General features: G+C 38.9%; 1 protein-coding gene, 1 long non-coding RNA gene, 1 other non-coding gene and 1 pseudogene across 6 annotated transcripts; 2 read left to right on the top strand and 2 right to left on the bottom strand.

The window, feature by feature from the left end:
• The first annotated feature begins 65 nt into the window (after positions 1-65).
• Positions 66-16,887, top strand: LOC149019059 (pentatricopeptide repeat-containing protein At3g62890 pseudogene; annotated as a pseudogene). Its single transcript, XR_016173202.1, has 4 exons — positions 66-2,376; positions 2,498-2,623; positions 16,525-16,717; positions 16,813-16,887. The product of XR_016173202.1 is annotated as a pentatricopeptide repeat-containing protein At3g62890 pseudogene (transcript).
• Positions 13,144-13,250, top strand: LOC149019060 (small nucleolar RNA R71). Its single transcript, XR_016173251.1, has one exon. It is a non-coding gene; the product is annotated as a small nucleolar RNA R71 (small nucleolar RNA).
• A 3,579-nt stretch (positions 16,888-20,466) lies between the features above and the next one.
• On the bottom strand, positions 20,467-21,923 carry LOC149019061 (uncharacterized). Its single transcript, XR_016173027.1, has 3 exons — positions 20,933-21,923; positions 20,772-20,813; positions 20,467-20,694 (listed from the first exon to the last, which is right to left on the bottom strand). It is a non-coding gene; the product is annotated as an uncharacterized LOC149019061 (long non-coding RNA).
• An 893-nt stretch (positions 21,924-22,816) lies between these two features.
• On the bottom strand, positions 22,817-26,099 carry MEF18 (mitochondrial editing factor 18). 3 transcript variants are annotated; one of them, XM_089153147.1, is made up of 2 exons: positions 25,767-26,099; positions 22,817-25,431 (listed from the first exon to the last, which is right to left on the bottom strand). In XM_089153147.1, the coding sequence occupies exon 2, from the start codon at positions 25,332-25,334 to the stop codon at positions 23,205-23,207; it is 2,130 nt and encodes a 709-aa protein (XP_089009273.1). In that variant the 5' UTR covers positions 25,335-25,431; positions 25,767-26,099; the 3' UTR covers positions 22,817-23,204. The 3 variants fall into 3 exon arrangements, with proteins under 3 accessions (XP_089009273.1, XP_089009274.1, XP_089009275.1); XM_089153148.1 differs by having other exon boundaries at positions 22,817-25,443; XM_089153149.1 differs by having other exon boundaries at positions 22,817-25,240; positions 25,316-26,099.
• Positions 26,100-27,416: the final 1,317 nt, after the last annotated feature.

Consider the following 27,416-nt stretch of genomic DNA (forward strand, 5'->3'; position numbering starts at 1 on the left):
TCTGGATCTTCTCTATTTTAAGGAATCTCCACATCCTGTTCGCTCAACCGTTGGATGGACGTCATTTGTGATGAGTTAATCGTAACCAATGTCTGAGTCTGAACCCATGCTTGAACGGCGAACCAGGAACCAGAGACCTCGAAGTTCGAACCATGGAGAAACTGTAACATCTTTCACCCTCTTCAAGTTCAAGTTCTTCGCTTTAGAATTTCGAATGAAGGAAGAAATGAAAACTTGAAGGGAATCTATGGATGACATAAGAATTCCGAATGGGATTCAAAACCAGTACTTGTGGGCTCTCCTTAACTGCCATATTTCATAGGTGCAAATACATGCTAGAATTTAAACAAGCTCACGCGGGGCTTGTCGTGAGGGGTTTGCCTCACACTCCATCAACCTTACGACCCGTGATCTCCTTCTCTGCTCTTCATCCATCAGGAGACATTGGTTATGCCCTTCTTCTTATTCTTCAGGCACCTGCACCAACTATCTTCCTCTTCAATACTGTTATCCGAGGTCTTGCACGTTCCCGTCGTCCTGATTCTCTTTGTAGTTCTGTCTTCTTACTGAAACGGATGGCTGAATTTGATATTCCCCCTAATAATTTTACCTTTACTTTCCTCTTCCAAGCTTGTGCCAAAGTGGGTTATGCCTCCTCTGGCTTGGGTCAACAATTCCATTCATTGGTAATCAAGACATCTTTTGCAATGGACTCATTTGTCCGCAATTCAATGTTCCAATTCTACTCAATTTGTGAGAGACTGCAAGATGCACAACTGGTATTCGATGAAACGGGTGAATTGGACGTTGTGTCATGGAACTCGCTGATTGGTGCATACCTAAGGAATGGCCAGGTTTCATCGGCTCTTGATATTTTTGAGAAAATGTCAGAAAGAAATGAGGTTTCATGGAATTGCTTGATTGGGGGGCTGGTGAGGTTGGGTTATCTTGATGAGGCACAACGGCTTTTTACCCACATGCCCAAGAAGAATCTAGTCTCATGGGTTGTCATGATTTCTGGATATGCTCAACATGCACGGCCAATGCAAGCTTTGGCTCTGTTCCGGGAGATGCAACTACAAAAGCAGGAACCAAATGCTGCAGTTCTGGTTAGCATTCTTTCTGCCTGTTCTCAATTAGGAGCACTGTGTCATGGGGTTTGGGTTCATTCTTACATTCAAAGGAACAATACAGATTTTGATTCAATAGTTTCTGCTGCTCTCATTGACATGTATGGAAAATGTAGCAGCATCAATCTTGCAATGCAGGTCTTTCATTCATCCAGAGAGAAGGATGTTTCTGCTTACACAGCAGCCATTTCTGGGTTGGCACTCAATGGCCTAAGTGAGGAAGCACTTTCGCTCTTTGAGAAAATGAAGAGTGAGTGCATTACACCAGATAGTATTTCCTTCACTGCGGTTCTCTGTGCTTGCAGCCATGTGGGTTTGGTGGAGAAAGGTTTCCACTACTTCAATTCAATGCTTGATGTTCACAAAATCAAGCCAGATTTGAATCACTATGCCTGTATGGTAGATCTTCTTGGCCGTGCAGGTTTGTTGGAGGAAGCAGAAAAGTTCATAGCCTGCATGCCAATAGACCCAGACAACGTAATATGGGGGGCCCTCCTTGGTGCGTGCAGGATCCATGGGAATATAGAAATGGGTCAAAGGGTGGGGAGTTTTCTGATAGAATCTGATCGAGACCATGATGGACGTTACATTCTTCTTTCAAACATTTATGCAGAGACTGGTAAAGGAGATGATGCTCAGGAAGTTATGAGAACTATGCAAAGAAGAAGAATTAAACGTGTCCCTGGGAGTAGTCTGATCGAGGTAGATAGTGTTGTTCATGAGTTTGTAGCAGGAGATAGATCCCATGAAAAGACTGATGAGATCTATTTGATGTGGGGACACATAGCTGGAGAGATAAAGAAAGTTGGTTATTCAGTAGGGACAAAAGGGATCATGTTTGATGTAGAAGAAGAGGAAAAAGAAGCACTAATTGGGTACCACAGTGAAAAACTGGCTCTAGCATTTGGATTTCTTTGCACAGAGGCTGGATCAATGCTTCGAATAGTGAAGAATATTCGGATTTGTAGGGACTGCCATTCTGCTATGAAGCACATTTCTATGGTTTTTAATAGGAAGATTGCAGTTAGAGATAGGAAGCGGTTTCATCATTTTGAGGGAGGGTCTTGCTCTTGCATGGACTATTGGTGAGCAAGTTAGAGAAGCCAGAAAGTTTTAGCTTCTGGATCTCTGACTCCTTATGCTAGTCAGAGTTATGGGGCTAGCAGATCTGCTCGCGGGCTTCCTGTTGATGTGATACTGTAAGATGCTATGGATGAATACCGCGTCCATGCGATAAATGCAATTGGTAATCTTTCCAGTATTATGTGTTTCAGTTCTTTAGATGTGCTCTTCATGTCGTCTGTTGTAATCCAGTTTTTATCTGCTAGTCTCCATGAATGATGGATTAATGGTTTTGGATCATACAGGTCGTCTAAGCAGTTAATGGTACTGCCTGGCATGAAGCCTTCTTCGGGCTTTGGACATTATCTCTTCAGCTTGTTCAAAATGTGGGATCATCTTACAAGGAGGATTTATTGCCCTGCAAAGTGCAGGTAGAATTGCTATTATTGCTTCTTTGAAAACAAGCTGATGCTCCATTGCCTTATGGTGTCTTCTAGTCAAAATAATTGAAAACCTGGTGCCGGGTTGACTTTTGGTTTTTCTGAATGGCACAGTAAAAATGAGAAATGACTAGGGATATTAACCAACTGAGTTTTCCCTGAAGTTATACCGTTAGAAAGATATTAAACAAGCATTAATAGCTCATGGTCTAAAACTTAGTGGTTAGATTTTTCTCCTGGTATTATCTTGATTTTTTTATGTGCCCCCCAAAGTGACGATCCCCTCCCCCCCCCCCCCCCCCCACACACACACACAAACACACAAACACAAAAAAAAAAAAAAAAAATTCACATGAAAGGTGTGGTTAATCAATGTGACAGCTGAATCAAATGAATAAGAGTCATAACTGCCATGTCAAAATGGTAAAACCCATCTTCTGATAAGAACATCTTCTCACAAATCTGGTTATGACCAGAATATTTATCCCAATTGAAGCCTGGGTCAGATCAACGATTCAGACAATGTGACCTGATTTTTTCAAAATCAGCTTAGTCTACCAGAGTTATACTTTAGGGACTAGGTTTTAGCTCAAATACTATGAATAGCATATTTTAACGTCAGTTATGCTCTCTGTTCCTCAAGTATATGTGTGACTCAAGCATGAGTTTAAATGATACTCTTGTTAAAAACCTTTTTTGGACACAAACTTCCCTGAAAAGAACTAACCATAGACATGGACATGTGTTTTTGTTGGAAAATCTTGATTCTAGCTGTTTTTAGGCTGTATTGCTAGACATGCCACATTTTCCAGTATTTCAAAATGAGCTTTCTGTGCTTTTCAATTGTGTTCCAGTTTTTATCTGGTAGTAACCCTGGATGATGAGCTGATGCTCTATGTATGGCGTCCCAAGAAAATGACATAGGATTGGCCTGCCTAGGTGTACCCAACAAATGATGGCTTAGTACCAGGGGGTTTGGGAGACTGGTGACAAAGTAAAAACTTAAGTCATACATTGTTCTGGAGGATATCTGGTAGTAATGAAGGGTAGCTAAGATGTGTTTTGAAGCCATGAGGCACATAGGGCCAAAGCAAACAATGTCATGCCTGGGTAGGGTTGGGTCGTTCTACTGGTGTCAGCAAACTTGTGACTCCGGTACTGTGGCCACAGCAGGAATATTGTGCCTGCAAGTGGGGAAGAATGCAACCCCCTAAGAAAGCAGCATTGTACTGGCCTGCCTTTGGATTGGTGAAGTTTCCCACAAAGAGATGGGAATCGCTGTGGTTGTACAAACTGAGTCCCACATTGGCATGAGAGTAGATCACAGGTTGTTAATAAACAGTAGCCATGTCTACTTGGTGTGACCTGTTTTAAAGCTGTGTAGCCCATCAGGCCAAAGCGGACAACATCATCTAGGGATGGTCTGGGTTGTAACATTCATTTATCAGAAGCATCGTTCTGATGCTCCTTGGGAGTATCCTATATTTATTTCCAAGCAACACACCCCCATTTTCTCTCATTGAATTTTAATATCTCGTTAGGAAAGAAGCCCGTTGAGAGTCCTTTCAGTTGAATTGATACCTGTTTATGCATTTTACTGTGTATGACAGCTTGTAGTTGTCGATCTTATTGAGGAAGAGAAACTTATATTAATTTATGAAGCAGACCATAGTCTCACTAATTAATGGAGAGAAGCTATTTAGAGAAATTCATCAAAAGGATTTGATCTCCAGCTTTAAGATACTCAATGATTACGACGGCTTATTGACTCCACCTCAATCTGTTATTTCTGTAGTAAATCTGGTTGCTGAAAAAGCCATGATGTTTGGAATGATCTACTGAAATGATATTGACTCCACCTCAATCAAGTATCTACTGAAATGATCTAGTATGGACTAATACGTGTCAGTATCGGTTACTTCTGATACACATTATGTATGTCCTTTTAATAGAAAATAGTATGTCTTGATCGGTATTAAATTGTATTGGCTGTTACTGATTGATGCTATACTATATGACTGGATATATATATATATATATATATATCAAAACTTATCATACATATGTTAAAATTTCCATAAGTTTACGATACATACAGGCTGATAAGGTTGAATACAGGCTAACTACTCAATACATATTGTGATACCAACCAATACATGTTGATACAGCCATTAAAGGCCAATATGACTATAGGAGAATGATTTTTGGTTAGGGGATCAAAGATTGAAGGAGAGTTGATACAAAATGATATTTCTATGAAAAAGGTAGCTTTTAGAAACTTGATATTTGTGTTTAAATCATGGATTTTGATCACTTTTTTCTGGGTATAAATCAGTACTTTATGGGTAATAAAAGGTTGGTGAAGCATCAGACGATCACTTGCTAGGGTTTGTACTCAAGCCATTGAAAGTCTATTGTCTCTTTATTCCTTGTTAAATGGGCGAACCCGGTGCCAAAGGCTTCTACACAAGTAGAGTCCCCGAGGGGGGAGGCTTCCTACACAGTCTTTTCCCCAGAATTTTATGTTGTGAGGCTGTTTCTCCATTTTACAAGGTGAATGAATGAGATTGGGAAGAGATGATTCGTCTCACAATCTAGCTTTGGTACCACTTGATGTTCTCGTGGATTGCTTGGAGACTAAGAGATCAGGTGATGTGAAACACAGGGATCCCCCTGTCTGAAATCCTAAGTAGGACCCCTCAAGATGGATCCAAGAAGCCTCTATAGGCTGGCCGAACCTTGTAGGAAGGCTGTTTTGGGCATTTTAGCCCCTAATTTGCTCCTGGAAATTAATTTAGAATTATTTCAATATTTTATTAAATCAGTCTGTGTCTGTTTAGGATTTGTTTTGAGTCTTCTTATCTTCTATTTTGAGTCAAAGATGTGTTTGGAAGAAGTCTAGTTTGATGTTAAGTTGGTTGCTTGTTTCTTTAGTTATTTAATTAGCATGTGCTATTAAAAAACTTAAGGAGTCCAATGGGGGTTGTAACAGAATCCTTGTCTGATAAGAATCTCATAAGTTGAGTCTAAGTCTGAGTCTGCTATTATGCTATAAATAGCCTCTCTATTATAAGTTATTTTCAGATTTGATGAATTGAAAAGTTTGGGTGTCTAATTGCCTAAGTGTGGCACGGCTCCTAAGAGGGTATCCTGTGGTTGTCTTTATGAGTGATCTCAAGTTATTTTCCTGCAGTCAAGTTTTGAAGCCTCAAACATCAAGTCTAGCAAGCTTTCATCAAGTTCCAGCCTTCAAAGTAAGTTACAAATCATTCCTCTTCTGTCCGCAGCCCTTCCCCACACCCCTCTCTGTCCACAACCTTTACAGCCCCTTCCCTCTTGTGTTTGATCTTGAAACCTTCCCCAACCTCACACACTTGGTCTCTGCTCCTCTCCCCTTCAATCTCCTGCATTCCCAACCCACCTAACAAACCCTAGAGCCCTCCATTTTCTTCCTTCTTCCCCACAGCATCAGTTCTTAACACCATTAGGATTTCCAGATTCCCAGCCCCTTTAATCACCCTTTCGTTTCCCTTTAGGTCGCCCTTTGTATTAGATCACAGTCCTAACATTATTCTCCCTAAACCTGCCCTGTTTTCTGGACTATTGAAAAACCTTGCAATTCATCTTCTTCATGGAGAACCTGCAGAATTTTCAGAAATTGCAGAAACATTCTTGAACAACTTAACTTCAGCCCCCTACACCTCTGGACAGTTTCTGGACTAAATATCACAACAATAGTTGTGGACTGCAGAACCAGCAACCCTAGGCCTTCTTCCAACCCTAGCTGAATCCATCAAACCCTAGTTTGACTGTTGACTTTGACTTTTCAACATCTGAACTTCTGTTTGCAGTGGAGTTCAGATCTGAATATCAGTCTCAACAGGCTCTAAACCCCATTGGAAACCCTAAAGCCCTTCCCTCTTTTGCTGGAAACTCTTGGGCTAAACCCTAAGTCTAGGGAATTGCCAGTTTCCCCTTTGCCCTAGGCCTAGTTTACATCATCCGGTATCTAGGGTCTAGGATGAACTGGTAAGCGTGGGAGTCAATCAAGGATTTTAGGTCAAAATTATTGGTAGAACCTAGGGGTAGATGGTAAGGTTGGGTTATGTTGAGGGCCAGGGAGTCTATTAGTTAATGTTTGGTGTTCCGTTGATGGTAGCTTATCGTTGAAATTGGATATCTGCACTCACAGTTTGGCTTCCATGTTTTGGGAAAGAAGACGACGATAGAATCTTGGGCCTGTAAAGGTCAGATGAGCCTGTGAGTAAAATCGAGTTTTACTTATTGTGTGGAGAAGATTCAATCCAAATACTGGATATTCTGATGGTGAGTTTGGTCTTGCAGGAATTGATTTAGATGGAGTTTCTAGGGTATGAATGAGGGAGTGGAGCTGCAGGTGGATAAAATGTCAAGGGGGTTGAGAGGGATATCCAATCCCTGTTTGGGGTAATTTCTTGGTGGGATTGATATCTGGGAATTTCAGTTTTAGTAAAACATGAAACATAAAGGGAAAATTGGGCTGCAGAGGATTGGAAGAAAGGAAGAATAAGGAATTAGAGAATGATTCAATTTACTAATTATAGATGAACAGCAGGTTGAAGATTGAAAAATGTCCTTGAACTTGCTGATTTTCCAGCAAGAAGGTCTTCAGTGGAGATTGAACTTGACAGCTTTGGGGAGGGTGAAAAATTCTATGGAGGAGTTTGGAGGAGCTGGCAATTGGAATAAACTAACTTGAAGTAGCAATGCTGAAAACAAAATTCTCATTCAGTTATAGCCACAATTGTTGGCATAACTTTCAAACCCAAACTAGAAACTAAGACGCAAAACTTGAATCTAGGATTCCTAACTAGGACTCACTGTGAAGTCCAACCCAGATTATAACTGTAAAAGTAGTAGTGAAATAAAGACTAATTTGTAATTTTAGACTTTTAGTAACCTACACCTGTGCCATGGTTTAGGCAACGATGTTGCCGTGTAGGGGGATATCCCCTGAACCTTTTGGCTGTTTTTCAGCTTCCAACTGAGTCATGTAGGACACAATAACCTGGTAATTTTTAATGAAACAGAAAGTGAGGATAATGGTCGCTTCACAGTGACCAAGTGCTTACTGATTCAAATCTGGTAATAGCCTTTCTGTGGAAGCAAAGTTAAGGCTTTGTATATTATGATCCACCAAAGACCCTGCAGTAGCAGGAGCCTTGTGCACGGAGTACAATCATAGAAGGATGAGGAAGGAAAAATCACCCAGGGGGTGGGGGGTTGCATAAGATGATGAGCCTTCATGATAGCAAAAGACTGATGTTGGACTTCAGGAGAATCATAAGAAAAGACATGCATAGCTTAGGTCATGTGTCAAGTATAACCTCAAATAAAACAGGTTTGAGGGTTAGGGTTCTTGTAGATAAGTTTTGTTGATAAATATAATGGATCTTCATGACAGCTATGGACTGGTGGTAAAGTTTCTTATATTTATCTTTTATTTTTATTTTTATTTTTATTTTTTTTCCACAAAGATCCCACAATTTGCTGCTGCATTAATGCCAATTTGTGAAGTTTCTGGATCCTATGTATTCATTCTCTCAGAAGTGGAATTTATTTTTCCCATATGGTGTTCTAAAATGCATTTATTCTTCTATTGAGAATGTGGAGATTTAATCATCCTCCTTTTGCACATTTCATTGGGGATGTGCCCCAAAGAGTCCCCAACTTATTCCTGAATACTTGTTAATGGTTCTCTGAGCTTCCAATTATTATCATTTGAAACACACCCATGGATCAAATAGAAGTAGGAGGCTGGCAATAGTTGGTAGTCCACTGTCCAGGTAAGCTCTTTTTGGGGAATTATTCCTGAAGTTAGAACTATGGTATTGTCAACATCTAGTTTTTATAGCATTAATGCTTTTTGGTTGTGACCATGGGAACCCCTGTCCATCGGATGATTTGTTTCCGTTTGTGCTTTTTGCTCTGACATCCAGTCCCCAGGGAAGATTGATTCCTGTGAACTGTCTACAGGTCAGCTCTTGATTGAGTTGCATTGCTCTTGTATGCTATTTAAAAGAAAATAGCAGCATTGTTCTTCTTCTCCTTTGCATGGACACGAAAGAATTCCATGGCACCCACTCTTAGTGGCCTTCCAAATCTGGGCTGCTGTGTCCAACAATAAATATCCCCTGGCTAGATTTGGATGCATGAAATTCAAGAGAAATGACATGATAAGAGAGTCATGTGAAATCCACTTAGCCTGAAGAATGCCAGCAGTCAAAGGTTTGGTTGTAGTGCCCATAATATGACCGACTAGACCTCTTCTAGTAATTGTCAAACATGCAGAACGAAACCAGATCAAGTAATTAGTTCCATCGAACTTAACAGAGAGTGATGGAAGGTTGGGATAATTTTCATGACTTGTCAAAACTGCAGAAACATCTGTTGTAGTCATATCTTCAGTCTACTTACCAAAAACAACAACAAAAAAACAATGTGGATCAAACCTTCTGAAAAATCTGATCAAATCTGCTGTAATTTTCTCTGAGCAATTGTAATCTGCTGATTCAATGTTGCAGTAATTTTCTGATAACTACTACATAAAACCTACTGAAAATTCTGAGCAACCTTCTGAAAAAGAAACTGATCAAACTTGTTGAATGGGCTGATCAAATCTGCTGTAATTTTCTTTGAGTAGTTGTAATTTTCTGATTCAATGTTGTAGTAATTTTGCTGATCAATACTGCATAAACTTGCTGTTCTTCAGTCTTCAAACTGTTTTAGAAGAGTCTGAAACATTGCAAGAGGTGTAAAACTCCAAAAAAAATTGCTTCATTGCAGTAGAGATAAGAACAACATCAAGGAGAGTCAATAGCAAGAAAGAACCTGATCGTGTCACTAACCAATCAAAAATAAAATCCTATACTAATCTAGCAAGCAGAAAGTACGGGGTCGAACTATGGGGAACTAAAAGGCTAAGTCACTAAGATTGAATTCAGCAAAACTAAATTTAAACTAAATCTACTAATTAATGCAAAAACGTTAACTATGAATACGTGAAGATCTTTGGGATTTCGAATCTCCAATGCTTTTTCCTAACCGATATAACTCTACACTTCAAAGCAAATTAGGGATGGTCTTCCTAGATATGCCCTATCTTCGCAAGACTATCGTCCTTCGCGAAAGCTTGGCACGCTTAGTTTGCTGAGCTATAGAACATCTTTGGCCAAACTCAAACACAATCAACTAGAAGATATAGAACAATCAAATTAATGAAATAAGCATGGTTCATCTACATCCCAAAGAAAAGGAACTAGCTACTCATTATCACAAAGTTCATAAGAAAAATAAAGATGAAACATAGGGAGAGAGAGAGAGAGAGAGAGAGAGAGAGAGAGAGAGATGTGGTCTTCTTCTTCAGCAATGAGAGAGATAAGAGCCGCGTTTCGCCGTCTTCCTTCTCTTCTGTGGCTGGCTTCTCTTTTATGTCTCCCGCACACAATGAATCCCTTCTCTTTACCCGTTGATTTGGATTTTGGAAAACCCAAACGTGGAAAGTTGTAGATATTTTCAATATCATTCCATAGCATCTTGAATCACCGTAATCCAATCTCATATGAGAGAGATATGCCCAAAATACTGAAGGTAGGTCTATTTACCCGATTTTCAGATTATTACCAATTTTGTTCCTTAGACCTCCACCTGTTTCCAATTTGGCTAAGATCTCACTTTTCATGAGTTTTTTGAGCAGCAAGATTGAATGCCATAATTTAAAATCCACCAATATCTAATATATTTGTCAACTTTACTCCATATTATCTCTAATATCCAAAATCACCTTATTCCTGAAAAATACACAAAAATACTCAGTTAGCTCTATTCAATTAAATAAGTATGGGGAATTAAATCAAATAAATAATGGTAAATGCATGCTTATCAAATACCCCCACACTTGAGTGTTTGCTAGTCCTCGAGCAAAACGAAACAATAAAAGTAATACGGAAAATAAAGAAAGAAAAACCTAACTCACTTTCGTAGGAATCACGGTTGCACTTAGCATGTGTAACAAGCCTTTAAACCCATAGGTTACCCTAGTGGACGAGTTGTGTCTCGTGAGTATTTGCAGAGAATATACACACAATTCTTAAGTGCTCTTCTAATTATTATGGCAATAGTAAGAGTAAAAAGACAGATTCCAAGACAAAGACACTTCACTAAAGATTGAAGGGAATATAGGCACCCCCACACTTAAGCTCTTTACACCCTCTCTTGAGTATAGCTCTAGGCAAACAATTCAATCGAAAGTCTCCTCTTATCTTCAGTCTACCAGTTCACCCTCAGATAAGACTAAACTAGGTACCAAATAATACCAAGAACTCAAAATCTAAGCGATATTGTCCTTCTTAGACATTTCACCTTTATAAGCACATTAAGTCACTTCTTTCTTTAATGCTCACAGTTCTAGTCCGTGCAATGTCTTGCCTCTTAAGCTTTATAAATGGCCTATGTAACGAGTGTTGGGTCAGCCGCTCTGAAGTCTTCAGCCAGACTCAGTGAGATGCAGCCAATGGAGGTGGAAGTTCAAATCTAAATGTGAATGGTGACTGCTCCAAAGAAGTGGAAGAGTCCAACAATGTGTTGCCTTCCTCAATATTTAGGTTAGATTCCCCAAATGGCAAGTAATATTGCAGGGGATCATCAATAAACATGTTTGGAGTATAATTAGCCACTACCTCATCAATAAAGTTAATCGCAAAGCACTCTTCATCCGTATTTGAGCTTAAGGATGCATTGAAGATGTTGACTCTAAGTTTCTTATTGCCAAATGATATGTTCATGAAACCCGATCTACAATTGATGCAAGCATTCGTAGTGGCTAAAAAGGGCCGTCCAAGAATGACTGGTAACTTATTGGTAGTTGTATTGTCCATATCTAGGATCGAAAAATCAACAGGAAAATATAGATTCTCAACCTTTACCAAAACGTTTTCAAGTAGCCCACAAGGTCGTTTGATTGAGCGGTCTGCCAATTGTAGAATCACATCAGTGGATTTCAAATCTCCTAGACCAAACCTATCATAAACTGAACCGGGTAAAATATTCACACTGGCTCCCAAATCAAGCAATGCTTTACTTATGGATAAATCTTCAATGACACAAGAAATTAAAGGTGTACCTGGATCTTTAAGTTTAGGGGGCAGTTGGTTGAAAATTTTTGAGCTGACTTGTTCAGTTAGGTGCACAGTTTTAGGTGTTTGAGTCTTCAACTTACGCTTTTGGGTGCACAAATCTTGTAGAAACTTAGCATAAGCTGGGACTTGTTTGATAGCATCTAATAGTGGGAGATTGATTCGAACTTGTTGGAATAAATCAATCATCTCTTGCATCTTAGCATTTTTTCTATAATCTGGAATTGAGGACTTAAGAGCTTCAGGGAAGGGGGCTTTGGGAGTGTAAGATTTAGGTGTAGGACCCTCTACAATCGGAATGTGCAACCCCTTACGAGGAAATTGATGGGGAATACTCACAGGTGGTGTTTCTTTACTAGGCTTGTGTGCATCATCGCCAATCTCATGGGTCAAATCAACCTCTTCTCGACTCTCAAGATCAATGGGCAATGGCTTGGGAGTAGGCAAAGGTGCATAATATTCTTTCCCACTATGTGTCACAATAGAGACTGCTTAGACTTGTTCTTTCTTAGACCCAATTTGATGATTAAGGTTACCTATTGGTTGACTAGGTAACTGACCAACCTCCCTCCAATTGATGGCATCAGCTAGTTGACCAAGTTGGGTTTCCAATTTGTTAATGGACTGAGAATGGGAATGCAACAGTTGAGTGTTTTGCTCTAATCCACTAAGTGCTTTTAGTACCTTATCCTCAAATGATGAATTATCTGAGGGTTGTGGAGATGATGGTTGCTCATTCTATAGGCATTTTGGTGTATATTAAATGGAGGTGGCCTATAAGGTATTTGATTAAAGGGATTGGGCATTGAGTTTCGCCATGAAAAATTGGGGTGGTTTCGCCATCCTGGGTTGTAGGTATTGGAATATGGATCATTGCCCAATTTAGAGACTCCTTGGGCCAAATGTGCATGCTCCTTAACAAACTCAGGGTATTGTGTAGCCAAATAGCACTTACTGACATGATGGGATATGCTAGAACATAAAACACATGCTTCAATCTGATTAGGTGGAGAGAAACTTGTAGGAAGTGGAGATGGGGTTTGTTGTCCTAATGACAAGAGATGGTCCAATTTCTTTGATAGCAAGTCAACCTTAGTGCTCATCTCAATGGTAGGATTGATCTCATAGAGACCGCTCCTCTTTGGTTGCCCAATGGATGGAATCTCAGTCCTAGCTACTGAAGCATGGTGTTGGGAGTTTTCACTAAGGGTCTCAAAAAGTTCCCATGCCTCATTCTCATTCTTGTGCATGAAAGTCCCACCATAAGAAGAATCAACCATTTGCCTATGTCGGTCTTTAAGGCCATCATAAAAGCATTGAACCAATTGCCATTTAGGAATAGCATGGTGGGGGTACTTTCTAAGTAATTCTTTTAATCTTTCCCAGGCCTCATGAAATTGTTCTCCTTCTTGTTGGGAGAAACTTGTTGTCGCTCTCCTAATGCTATTAGCACGGCCAATGGGGAAGAACTTTTTAAGGAACTCCTGTTGCATTTCTGCCCAAGTAGAAATTTTAACATTGCCCAAAAAATGAAGCCAATGCTTAGCTTTATCTTTAAGGGAGAATGGGAAAAGAAGTAACATTAAAGCATCAACTGAGAGGTTTTGAATTTTAACCGTGGAGGACACCTCTAAAAACTCATCTAAGTGCTTATAAGGCTCTTCATTGGCAAGTCCATAAAAAGATGGTAGCATTTGAATCACACTAGATTTGATCTCATATTGAGCCGCTTCTATGTCAGGCAACTTAATACAAGAAACCGGAGTATATATCGTAGGAATGAAATGCTCACTCAAGGGCCTCATTGGAGGCTCATAGTTTGCCATGGTTCTTTGCCTTTTAAGATTGGCCAAAATCTCTTCTAACTCAAAGTCAAGTGGAGTTAACTCAGGGTTTAGGGAACGACGACCATGCATACACACAGAAGAAGAAAAAAATAAGAAGCTAAATAAGTAAAATTAAAAGAAAACAAATATAGCAAAAGGGAGAGTTTAGAACGTACGTGAAGCGCAATCCACGTGATCTTTCGAACAAAAGTTACACATGTGGGATCTGAGGGATCGGGATTTTTAAAAATTAGCCTAAACAACCCAATCTAATGCAAATATTACAATTGAAAAGTCCTAAATACAATTATATCTAAGAAATAAAAGATAACAACCTAAACTAATTATCGAATCGCTACTCTTGCAGTTACCTACAAAACAAAAGAAAAAGAGATTAGTTAAAGAAGCAAAGAAAAATTAAAAATTAAAAAAGCTAAAATTACTCTAAAAATTATGCCTAATTGACAAAAATCAATCCTGGCAACTGTGCTTTGGTTCCTCGGTAACGGCGCCAAAATTTGATCGTGTCGCTAACCAATCAAAAATAAAATCCTATACTAATATAGCAATCAGAAAGTACAGGGTCGAACTATGGGGAACTAAAAGGCTAAGTCACTAAGATTGAATTCAACAAAACTAAATTTAAACTAAATCTACTAATTAATGCAAAAACGTTAACTATGAATATGTGAAGATCTTTGGGATTTCGAATCCCCAATGCTTTTCCCTAATCGATATAACTCTACACTTCAAAGCAAATTAAGGATGGTCTTCCTAGATATGCCCTATCTTCACAAGACTATCGTCCTTCGCGGAAGCTTAGCATGCTTAGTTTGCTGAGCTATAGAACATCTTTGGCCAAACTCAAACACAATCAACTAGAAGATATAGAACAATCAATTTAATGAAATAATCATAGTTCATCTACATCCCAAAGAAAAGGAACTAGCTACTCATTATCACAAAGTTCATAAGAAAAATAAAGATGAAACATAGGGAGAGGGGAGAGAGAGAGAGAGAGAGAGAGAGAGAGAGAGAGATGTGTCTTCTTCTTCAGCAATGAGAGAGATGAGAGCCGCGTTCGCCGTCTTCCTTCTCTTCTGTGGCTGGCTTCTCTTTTATGTCTCCTGCACACAATGAATCCCTTCTCTTTACCCGTCGATTTGACATTTATTCTTTCGGATTCTGGAAAAACCCAAACCTGGAAAGTTGTAGATATTTTCAATATCGTTCCATATCATCTTGAATCACCGCAATCCAATCTCATACGAGAGAGATATGCCCAAAATACTGAAGGTAGGTCTGTTTACCCAATTTTCAGATTTATTATCAATTTTGTTCCTTAGACCTCCAACTGTTTCCAATTTGGCTAAGATCTCACTTTTCATGATTTCTTGAGCAGCAAGATTGAATGCCATGATTTAAAATCCACCAATATCTAATATATTTGCCAACTTTACTCCATATTATCTCTAATATCCAAAATCACATTATTCCTGAAAAATACACAAAATACTCAATTAGCTCTCTTCAATTAAATAAATAATGGTAAATGCATGCTTATCAGAACCCCAAAGGAAGAAGAAACAAATGAGAAGGAGAGGAGAAGATGCTGGCGATGGCAGAAACAGAGACAAAGTCCAGGAGAAGAAAAAAGAGAAGAAAAAAAAATCGAAAAGAAAGAGGCAGAAGAAAGAAAGAGAAGGAAGAAAGAGAGAGAGAGAAAAAAAAAAAACTTGCTTGGGTTTGTCAAGAGGCTGGTGATGGCAAAAACAGAGAGAGAGAGAGAGGCAGTCCAGTGGAAGAAAAAAGGAGAAGAAAAAAAATCGAAAAGAAAGAGGCAGAAGAAAGAAGAGAAAAGAAAAAAGTCGTGGAAGAAAGAAAGAAAGAAAAAAACCTTGGTTTTTCGATTCTAATTTAACTTGGCTCTAATGCCATGTGGAAATAATTGAATCCTTAGGTTATCAATGTGACCCCTAAGCTTCCTATTTATAATAATGTGAAATATACAAAGTTACATAATTACTCTCACTAACCAACTGAATAATAATAACTTGAACCACAACTTATAATTAAACCAACCCACAAATAAACCGAACCAACCAACAGTTGATCTAGGAGTTGCTCACATAATTGATAACTTACGAGAAAGTCGTTTCAGGTGGCACGACCACGTTCAACGGAGGCCTATAAATGTCCCTGTACAGGGAAGTGATATAATCCAAATTGAAGGAACTAGAAGAGCTAGGGGCAGACCTAAGATAACCTTAAGAAAAGTTGTGAGAAAAAATATGCATAATTAGGCTTTGTATCTAGCATGGCCTCAAACAGAACTGATTGGAGGGTAAGAATCCTTGTAGTCGATCCCATTTAGTTGGGACAGAGCTTATTGTTTTTGTTTTTGTTTTTCATTGAGGATGAGGATTTGATAAATCTTGCCAACACCATAATGTAGTTGCAAATATTACTTATAGTAAACACTTCTGTAAATCATTTAATTGTCTAGTAGATCCTAGCCCCCCTCCCCCTCTTTCATTTATCACTCATGATGATTGGCTTCATTCAACGGATGAAATAATTGAAATTAACAATCCATCCAATATTGCTGCACTGCTCTCATACCTGTGCTGGACTGCCATGCCCCACGATACAGCACTAGCAGCAATGTACTGGATGAATCACTTTACGCGTGACTTGGACAAGAATAAAACATCCATAATTCGTTGAGGTCTATGGTACCTATGTTTCTAGGGGTCTAGTTTTTTCATTTTGTCATTCGGGTTCAAGATATACTATTTGTATTGATCCACTGTGAGCAGCTTGTTACGCTGGACATCTGGTCTTAGTTTGGGTTGATTTGTTATTTACAAATTTCTTTTATTTTTCATCTCAGGATTGAAGGATTTATCAGATTCTGGCAAAAACCCCAGCTACATAGATAGCTGCAGCATATGGTGTTTGGCAGCCAGGTTTTGTATGAAAGGAACTGATTGGCCAACGCTTGCTGCTAATCTATTGAAGGTTAGAGGAACGGATCAATGGATTTTTGGTTGCCAATGATGTTGATGTTCCAAGCCTTTTTACAGGTATTTTGTTGTTACCATCTACCAATTTCTGAGTATTTGATTTGAGGAACATTCCTGCAATGTCCCTTTTTACCTCATATCACTTGCCTCTGTAGTTAATGGGAAGACAACATGACATGGGGGACCACTGGATTCCATGCTGAACAATACTGAAACTACCCAGATTTTCAGGAGATTATTGTACCAAAAGTGTTTGGAAAGGATCCTGCTGTGATGAAGGGCCTAGGACACATGATTTTAATTAGATAACATCCAGCTGTCTTGTGGCTTGAGGTCTGGTTCAGTCCTTGATCAATGAGACTCTTCCCTCTTGGACCATAGCTGGAGATGTGGAAGCCAGAAGAAGGGCTTTGGGAAAATGGTGGATGCTGAGACTCGAGAGGGTATTCACTGGCCTACTTTGCAATACTTTGTGGAACATTTGATTTTGGTGTTTGACTCGACGGTTGAAGATCTTCTGAGTTCACATGATAAATGAGATGGTCTCAATTGGTTGTGATTCAACCACCGAGCAGGCCTATGTGTCGGAGGCTGATGGCGGTATCCACTCCAACGTGGGTGGTAGAGGTGAAAATGGATCTCTTGAAGCGAGTAAGGAACTGAGGCAATGAAATGGAGAGGAACTTGCCCTGGTAATGTTTCTGAAATGGGGAGGTTGGACAACGAATGTTATTGCTGAATCGATGATAGAGATGGAGTTGTAAGTCTTCTCTCAACTACCATTTTTCTGTATTATTATTTTACCATTTATCAAACTGTATGGTAATGTCACACCAACATTATATCATATTTATTTGGTACGGTACATGGAACATAGTTCAGTTTGAGTAAATGGTACATAGTATGAATTGACACCTTTAATTTGGACACACAATGTTTGTTTCTTTCTAAATCTTAGAATGTTGTTGTGTATTCATATTGGTAGGGGTTACAGTATTTTTTCTTTTTTAAGTTGCGATATCATTCTTGAACCCTAGAGTAGGAGGGGAAATGAGAATTAGTTGTTAAGTTCCATATTGAGTAAATATTGATTATGATTTTTTTTTTTGGTAAAAGTTTTGAATTGATCAGGACCAATTGGAATTGCTTCTTTCTATATCTTAGAATGTTGTTGAGATCAAAAGGCTGATTTGAAGTGGAAAAAAAAAACCCATTTGTGAAACCCATTTAACTTATGCCCGCCCATTTCTAAATATCCAATTTGTTCATTCACACCCTCCTCAACTCCCATGACTTCCTTCCGTGGTTTACTTCCTCCATCTCGTGCTTTCTTTCTTAATTAAAAATCCGTCACGGTGACAGAGCGGACCGAGGCAACCAGAAGTAGGAGGGGGGGGGGCGGGGGGGGGGGGGAAAAGCCTTGTGTTCTGAACCCCAAGGTTATCCAATCCACAAGTACTTGAAACAGTTGATTTCAAAATGAAGCTAACGATCCAAGAACCAGGAAGCCACAAGTAAAAAGAAACCCTAACATTCTGATACATATCCAATCACAGAAGAATAGAACAAAGGCCCCGATGGAGATAACTAGGAGCATCAATATAGCAGGCTTGAAAGAGCATGGAGATACAAAATTGTTGAACTGATGAATATCCATGGTTTTTAATTCCACAACCCTAACAACATGTTGCCCCACAGATGCTTAGCTATTGCAAGAGAAGCAGTAAGCAAAATACTTTCAAGGTCAAGACCACAAAGGCTACAGAATCAGCAGGGACCATCTAGAGATTTGAACTTAAAAAGGAAACCCATCATGAAGAATTTTCAGGGGAAAAAAAAAAGATTTTATACTTTGGTAAAGTATTAAGTTTCCAAAAGATTTTTTCATCGTAGGTCTCAATCTCCTCAAAGCCAAATTGATGGCGAAAGCTTACTTGTCAAAGAAAGAAGTGGTTATCTATCTTTTGCAATTAATGATCAATTTTAAGGGAAAATCTAGGATGAGGTGCCATGTTTGTTTAATCATGAATCAAACCAACTTCAAACCAACTAATTGACAAGTAAAGTTGAAAGGGGTTTGGAGTTTGATTTTCATTGCTTCCTCTACAAATCGGTAATTCTGTACCTGATTCAAAATGCCAAATAAGGTGATAGGAGGTTCCAGCACAGCAGCACGTGAAAACACAGAGGAACAACAGTGAAGAAAGAAAGTGAGAGATGGAAGAAGAGAACAATGGAGAAAAGGGAATGAGGAGAAAGTCATGAGTGGAGGAAGTGCGTGAAACAACGAACTGGGTATTTAGAAATGGGCGGGTTACATGAGTATAAGCTAAATGGGTTTCACAAATGGTTTTTTTTTTTTTTCCACTTAAAATCAATCTTTTGATCTGGGCTTTCTATTTGGAATATTCCACAATGTTGCATCCAAGTGGTCCACTGCCATACACAGCAGAGAGAAGTGCACATTAGAAGATTTTTTTCCAGAATGACACTAGAGATTATGATCTTCGCCAAACATTGCAATGATGGAATTCCTGGCGATTTCACAATTCAAGGATGACACTATTATATTCTGAGCATCATTTGATCTTCTGCTTCATACCTTTTTCCAGCTTTTTTAGAGAGGAGTGGGACATCTAGAGGATTTTTTTTTATTTTTCAAGGATGACACTATACATTCTGATCATTTGATCTTTGTTATGTCGAAAGGCGAGGAGAGACAGTAGGGAAGAGTCCCAGGGCTTTCTATTTTCTGAGACACTGCAATAGTTCAGATGGAATGCCATTCCATGGAGGACTCGACAGTTTTTTCAGTTAAAATCCTTCAGAAACGGAGAACATTGTTTAGACCTAAGAATGCTTTAAGATCCTTCTGAAATTTAATGAAGTAATGTGTATTTAAGAACCCTGGTGACAAGTTAAGGTTGGCAGATAAATACTTTTTGTATATAAAAAAGAAAATATGTTTGGCATATTTTCCAATAAAATGATTTTTATAGGTTTTAAAACTTGTATGAGTCCATCCAATATGGAAGGTTTTTGCAAAAGCAATGTCTAGGAGGATAATAAAGGTAATTAATTCTCTGCGTAGATTTATGCCTTTATCCCAATAATTGTTGCTGAGACTCTTTCATGGCCTTGACCCTAGGCTGAAACTGTGGTTTACCAACCATCTCCCCAAGATTCACCTTTTAAAATGAAAAACAAGGCCTGAGACTACAAGAGATCAACTATCAAGATGACTTTTGGAACCCTAACTCTAGCTCACAGTTTTTGTGCCATTAAAAAACCAGAGACCTCTAGGAAATGAAATTTTCATTGGATATATTTGTTAGCTTGATCTCGAAAACCTTGGAGGAGACAGTCCATCATAGGAATGACCTTTCCTTGAAAATAAACAATAATTTAACTATTTTCAGTGATAAATTTGACAAATATACACAACGTAAATCCAATTTTGATGTCTATGTGCTCTTTAAACATAAAGTGGAGATGCACTGGCATCCAGATCAGTCCGTTCAATTTTTTTGTCGCGTAAAAAGAAGATGTCAGAGACAACAAGAGATCAACTATCAAGCTGACTTTTGGAACCATCTTCTTTCTCAAGAGGGGTGAGGATTGCAGTTGGGTTGGTTTTATTGCAGCACAAGTCCATTTTCTGTAACAAAAGTCTATAATTATATTGTGTAGCAATTCCATATATGAAAAATGAGAAAGCTTCTGCTCTTTATCAATTGTAAACTTATTGGTCCTCTACAGTTCATCTGTTTCTGGACACTGGTAGCAAACTTACAATCCCAAGCCGTCTGTTAAGGTTGGATAAAAATCTTCAACAACATCACAATCCACTCTGTTGAATAGAAAGAGGGGGGAAGAACATTTCTAGTGAGAATACTAAGTATGTAGAGCTATATAAAAAGAAATAAAATGATTGAAGCAATTTCCAGAATCAGGAAGCCTATTACAATCTGCAGGAATCCATCCAACCCACCATTTCTCATTGTCGTAAATCACCATTTTATTAAACATTGAATTATCTGCAAACAACGATTAAAAGCACTCTTGCTGTTAGATTTTTCATATGCAGGTATTCCAACTTTTATAAGAGAATTACCTCCAAGCGAGGTTGAGATCTTCCAGTCCTATTTGAGTTGCACTGAGAATTCCCAAAGAAACATTAAAATTTGATTGAGGCAGAGTGACAGCTGGAGTCAGATTTTGCAATCCCATTTTGAATTCTCTATAATTGTAAAATGAACAAGCTTGAGTACTTACAGGGATTATCAGATATGATTCAGGGGTGATTTCAAGCTTGGCATTCTTGAAGCTTAGTGTTGCAGAGCGGAAGTACTGCTTGACATCACCTAAATGGACTCATGGAACAAGGTATGAAGGCTCAGTTAGAGGAAACAATTGGGACCAAGCAATTTCCAGAAAGAAAATCACTACTTGAAAAGCTATTATGTAATGTACCTGCACTACAGCAACTATGAATGAAGGAGACCACAAATCATAAAAAGAAGCAGATAGCTGATCTCCTACTCATTTGATAGGACAGTAAACAGGAGTTACCCTACAGAAGGACGACGAAATCAATGTGAGCAAATAAGGCAAAAGAAATTAAATCAAGTAACAGATATATCATGTTGCAGTAGCTTTCAGTACTTGGAACATTAGCACATACTAACAGCGGCAAGTTCAATAGATAATAATAGAAATGATGCAATATTGCTCCAACTGAATCAATAACCAGTTCTCTGTCAAACAATGCAGCAATAACCTGCATAGAGTCTCTTAAATTCATACATGGTCATACCTTGACTATTAAAACGAACCTAGGACATCTTACTTGAATTAACTCAGGCTTAATCATAAGCAAAGTTTATAGCCTTCTCTTTTGTCAGAACAGGAAGGATAAAAATAAAGAAACTTACTTAATTTACAGAAAACCAATTATATGCATTCACATTTGCATTCAACAGCATACATGACAGGAATCCACAAACCCACAAACCCACAAGCCCACAAACCCCATAACATGCATCCGCTTCTAGACCTGAGCAAGACTCAGTGCATGCAAGTATAAAGAACAGTCAAAGCCCTTAATGCATGTCAGATAAGCATAAAACCAATTACATGCACTCACATTTGCATTCAACAGAATGTACATGACAGGAATCAAACCCTATGATCGTATTCACCATAACCCTAAATACCATAAGAAGTTCAGAACAAGGTGAAAGAATCAGAAGACTACAACAACCCTGAAATGAAAGAAACAAAAACCCTATAAATTACAGAATACATTAGGAACCGGAACCAGAACCAGAAATTAGGAGGAATATAACGGAATTGTACCATCATCATCATTCCCATCTTCTTCGCTTTGGTCTTCTTCTTCGTCTTCGACCTGAGCAGTGATGTCAAAAAATTGGAGTAACCCAGAATTCTTTCTCTTTGTCTTGCAGACTCATTGTATCCTCACGTTTACTGTTTAGTCTTTCCTGATGACCCTTTTCCAGCTACCTGCTTTCCCTTCACCTCTTTTTCAGCCATTATCTACAGCTACAGGAGGGGAGAGAGAAAGAATGAGAATGGAACTACCATGGGTGGTTCACAATCAGCACAAAAGGAGAGGGTTTATAAGCGAGTACAAATTTATCGTTTACCTCACGTATACACATTGGAAACACATTTGTTTTAAAAACCACTGCAAAGCAACTGAAAAACATTTGGTCTCAACCTGTTTTCAGTTTTTGTATCTTTTCAACCCTTTACAAATAGAACTAGGCTGTATAATTTGTATCAAACACTACCAAAAATATTTATTTGGGCAAACATAAAAAATGAAAACTCTATCAATGACTACCAAACTGAATGGACAGAACACAGAATGTATGTAACTTTCAACTGGTATATGACCAAAATTTCAGTATCCATCTGAGAAATCTTAGAAACAGAAAGTCAGCATAGACAGTAAAGAGAGGTTTCATTTTTACTTCTCTTTACTCAAACACCAAAAACAATTTTGATACAAAATCTGCAAACATTTTCTTCTTTTTTCTTTTCATACAAAGTCTCCTAAGCAGCGTATCTGATCCATTTGTGGTTCTTTTTGTTGTATCATACATCCATTTCTCAAGATAAGTTGTACAAGATAAGTTGTATGACGCATACACCTGCACTTCAATTTGAAGTGTTTAGACCTCTCCGATGCTCAACAGTTAAGAAATAGGGCATTGTCCCAGCTGATAAGGATCACAAACCACCCACTTCACCAATATCAAGTCCTCGACAGTGATATTTCGTGCACCACCACCTATAAAAGTCATAGTTCATCAACGAAACCCAATTTGATCAAATCAGAAACATGATGATAGGCAAATGTTTGTGTCTTCTCCCCTCTGTCTTCACATTACACATTTTCTTCATCTTCCAACCTGTCTTATGCAGTAAAAATAATCATGCATCCTATTCAAGAAGTAAAACTTCACATATACAAGCTGAAACAGAGCCAATAGCTATACACCAATGTGCTAGTAGCTTATCAGGCAACACCACTACACCCAGGCAACTTTTTCAGTCCCTGGCTTTGAATTGCTCTGCGCACAAGAAATGCATCCTGCCACCTTCCTGCATTAGCATATAAATTAGATAGTAGGACTCTACCAGCACCATGAGTTGGTTCTAACCTTGCCAAGTTCTCTGCAGCCTTTTCTCCTATTTCCATGTTCCCATGATTTCTACATGCTGCCAGCAGTGTTCCCCATATCACAACATCAGCATTCATGGGCATCGTCTGTATTAGTTGGTCAGCCTCTTCTAGATGACCAGCTCTGCCTAAGAGATCGATCATACATCCATAATGTTTAATATTTGGATCAACATTATATACCTTCTTCATACAATTAAAGTACCCTTTTGCAGCATCCACCAATCCTGCATGACAACATGCACTCAAGACTCCTATGAATGTGATGGAGTTAGGTTTTATGTGAGTCCTTTGAAGATCTGTGAATACTTTCAGGGCCATGTCAGCATGCCCATGCATCGCCAATCCACATATTATAGCATTCCATGGCGAAATTGATGACACCTTATCACAGATCTGATGGAAAACCTGCAAGCCTCCATCAATGCTTCCACATTTTGCATACATATCAATAATCCCGGCACTCAAGTTGTCATTGAGAGGAATAGAATTGTTACGTATAAAATCATGCACCCATCTTCCTTGCTTCAATGTTCCTGACGTGGCAATCGCCGAGAGGATGCTCACCATTGTAATTTCATTTGGCTGGATGCCACTAGCCAACATTTCATGGAAGAGTTGCAATGTCAAATCAGACTGCCCACTTTGTGCATAACCTGCAATCATAGAGCTCCAGGAAATGATATCCCTGTGGGGCATCACATTAAATAAATTCCTTGCTGAATCAACCATGTCATTTCTCACAAATCCTGCAATTAAAGCATTCCAAGATGAGACATTACTTTTACTCCCTGATTCAAACTGTGAACACGCTAGATTAATCTTGTGACAAGCTGAATAAAAATGGATGATTGTTGCCTGTACAAACTCATAGCAGTCCAATCCAGTCTTCACCATCGTGGCATGAAATTGTTGACCATCATCAAATGCTGCTGACCGCGCGCATGCAGAAACTAAATCCACAATCATGACTTCATTGGGCCCAAACCCAGCTTGAAGCATTTTGGTATACATCAACATGGCTTCACGCAGCTTCTCTGCTCGTACATACCCATCAACTATGGTGCCCCAAGAAACTAAATCCTTCTCAGGCATCCTGTCAAACAGATCTCTGGCTGAATTGATAATGCCAGCCTTTGAATACCCATTTAACATCACATTCCATGTCACTATATTTCGCTCTGGATTGTCATCAAAGATTACCTTGGCATCAGCTAAATTTGAACAAGAACAGTACATGTGAACTAAATTAGTTGAAACCAGGTTATACGATTGAAGCCCAAGTTTGAAAGCCAACCCATGGATCATAAATCCATGTACAAGCCCACCTAATTGGGAGTATGCTGAAATTACACTGGCCAGTGTTACATCGTTTGGGGCTATACCCAAAGCTCGCATGTCTTGAAAAGCACCTAGAGCATCAACAAAGTAATCATTCTGAGCAAAACCCATTATCATAGTTGTGAAAGACACACAATCTCGTGCGGGCATTATCTCAAACAACTGAACAGCATCCTGAAGGCGACCACTCTTCACATAACCCCCAAGCATAATGTTGCAAGAAGCAAAATCCAATCGAGAAGAAGAATCAAACATGGAGCGAGCAGACTCAATCCGGCCACATTTGACATAGAGATTGATAAAACTGTTATAGATGAAAATGTTGGAGTCAAGGCCGGATTTCAGCACGAGGGAATGAAGCTGCTCACCCTGGATGAATGCCAACAGGGAAGAACATGACTTGAGTGCAGAGACCACAGCATAGTCAGAGATGCCAGTGGGTTGTCTCTGGTCTCTAAGGCTGATAAAGAATGAACGAAGATTGTCTTCAGGGGAGCCGTGGAGTAGTTGAGTTGGATCATTTTTGGAAGCTGAGGAAAACCGTTTTGCATTTGATCTTTGAATAAAAGGCAAAAGGAATCGACGGCGAGAAAATGAAGCGGTACCTCTGATGACATTGATCATGAGATGAAACCACAGGGCAGGAGCTAAATAAGCCTTTGCGAGGTCTTAAAGCGAGCAGATGATGAACCAAATCTAATCATATAAAGACCTTTGTTACCTGCAAATACAACTTCAGTTGGAAAGTTCCTTGTAAATCAATCTGCAATATTTTCGTTATTTATTTTTTATTTACAAGCAAACAAATTGATTTTTCGCAAAAATAGAACAACCCAATTCATAAAAGTAATGCTACAACCTAATACCACCAGGGTTTTATTCTACCAAACCAGTAGAAACACCTTATAGTTCTGTTCCTGTAAATGGCCATTGTCAACAACCCATTGCCCATCTCTCCAAAGTTTAACAAGTTGAAAGGAAAATGAAGAAGCCAAAGTTAATAGTACAGAAACAACAGAAAAGAGAGAGAGATAGAGAGAACAAGAAAAATCATACCTTGATTACATTCGAAGTCCCTCTCAAGCCGCTGGTTCCTAATTGAACTTGAACTCTGTCCTTCCGCTTCAACACATCTTTATTCTCAGGGCTTTCCTATTCCTTCGCCGTCTTCCTTGTTGTTTTCATATCCAAGTGGAAGTCGAGCTCCTCAACTCGATATGACTCGATGTTCTGCTTCTGCCAATCGCCATTTCTCCATAGAAGTGAGGAAAAAAATACAAATTTTCCTCAACGAACGAGTAACCCTGCTGGTTCCCGAGTGATTTCGGGAAAACCCACTCGGTAGTCAGGACTCAGGAGCTCACGACTCACGAATCCCCATTTTTTGTTTTTTTTTAGTTAGAGGGGGTAATTTGTAGAATCCGGATCATTCTCTCCTTACACTTTTACGGTTTTACCTACAAAATCAGAAAGAGCCCACAAATGAATAATAATAAATAAAAATTAAGAGGAGTTGGATCTACAGTGATACCCTGTGGCCAATGAGACCAGATCCATGACCAACAAGCACCCGAAAAACACAAAGGTCCAAGGTCCCAACCATATGAATTTCAATCCAATAATTTCTGCAGCTCTAATTGAAGTGTATGCAAATTTTGGCAATATCAATCTAGCAATGCAAGTCTTTTTTTAACCTAGAAAGGACATTTCTATTTATATAGAAGACATTCCTGGGTTGGCAGCATCATGTGGAATGGTAATATCTTAATAATTATTCTTTCATCTTCTTCAAATTTAGTTGGTATCTACTTACTTTCTCATCTTTTGATTCAAAGTTTAGAGTCACTTTCGTCACCCAGAGCTAGAACATCGGGAAAGGCTCCGGTATGAATTATTGCACTTGGGAAGCTCTGTAAGTACCCCCTGACTTGTTCTTAGTGATTTTAATGAAATGTTGTGTAATGATGAGAAGATGGGGAGACTTCTAAAACCTCAACGTTATATGGATGTATTTAGGAATGTAATTGATAGCTGTAATAATTTTTAGGTTAAGTGCATGGGACCAAAATTCTCTTGTTCAAATAAAAGACTTGGTAGGGATCTGGTTAAGGAATGTCCAGATAGAGCTTTTGTTAATGTTGAATTTATTGACATTTATGGGAGTATTTAAGGGCACAAGCACGCCATAGTAGGGTCGGACCACACCCCTCTTGAGGTCACTTTGCACCCCGCCAATAAAAGACCTATTAAGTTTCACTGTGAGACCAAATGGGAAGATCATCGTGAGCTCTTGAATCAAATCCAGTTAGGTTGGACAACTCCCAGTCTTGGTTCCCTTGCTTATCAACACTATCAGAAAATTAAACATTGTATTAAATCTTTATGATCTTGCAGTAAAGCTGCTTTCCAAAATGCCTCTCTAGAGATTGCTAGGTTAACCCATTTGTTGGAAGTGTGTCAACAACAACCCCCATTTGAGGCCTTAGCTAAGGAGGAAATGGAGTTAAAACATGAAATAGAAAAACGACTCCTTTCTGAAGAAAAATTTTGGTGCCAAATATCTAGAGGATAATGGCTCCAAAAGGGTGATTGAAACACTAAGTTTTTCCATGCTTCTACTACCCAACGTATACAGGAAAATTCTATCACCAAACTCAAAAACAATCTTACTACTTGGTTAACTGAGGAATCCCACATTCACTCTAA

This window comes from Hakea prostrata, chromosome 4, assembly GCF_041222555.1.
Source record: "Hakea prostrata isolate BN-2017 chromosome 4, UWA_Hpros_2, whole genome shotgun sequence".
Classification (NCBI taxonomy): Eukaryota; Viridiplantae; Streptophyta; class Magnoliopsida; order Proteales; family Proteaceae; genus Hakea; species Hakea prostrata.

Bases quoted from the DNA above. Each gene is read 5' to 3' on its own strand.
- MEF18 (XM_089153147.1), bottom strand. From the start codon at position 25,334: ATGATCAATGTCATCAGAGGTACCGCTTCATTTTCTCGCCGTCGATTC.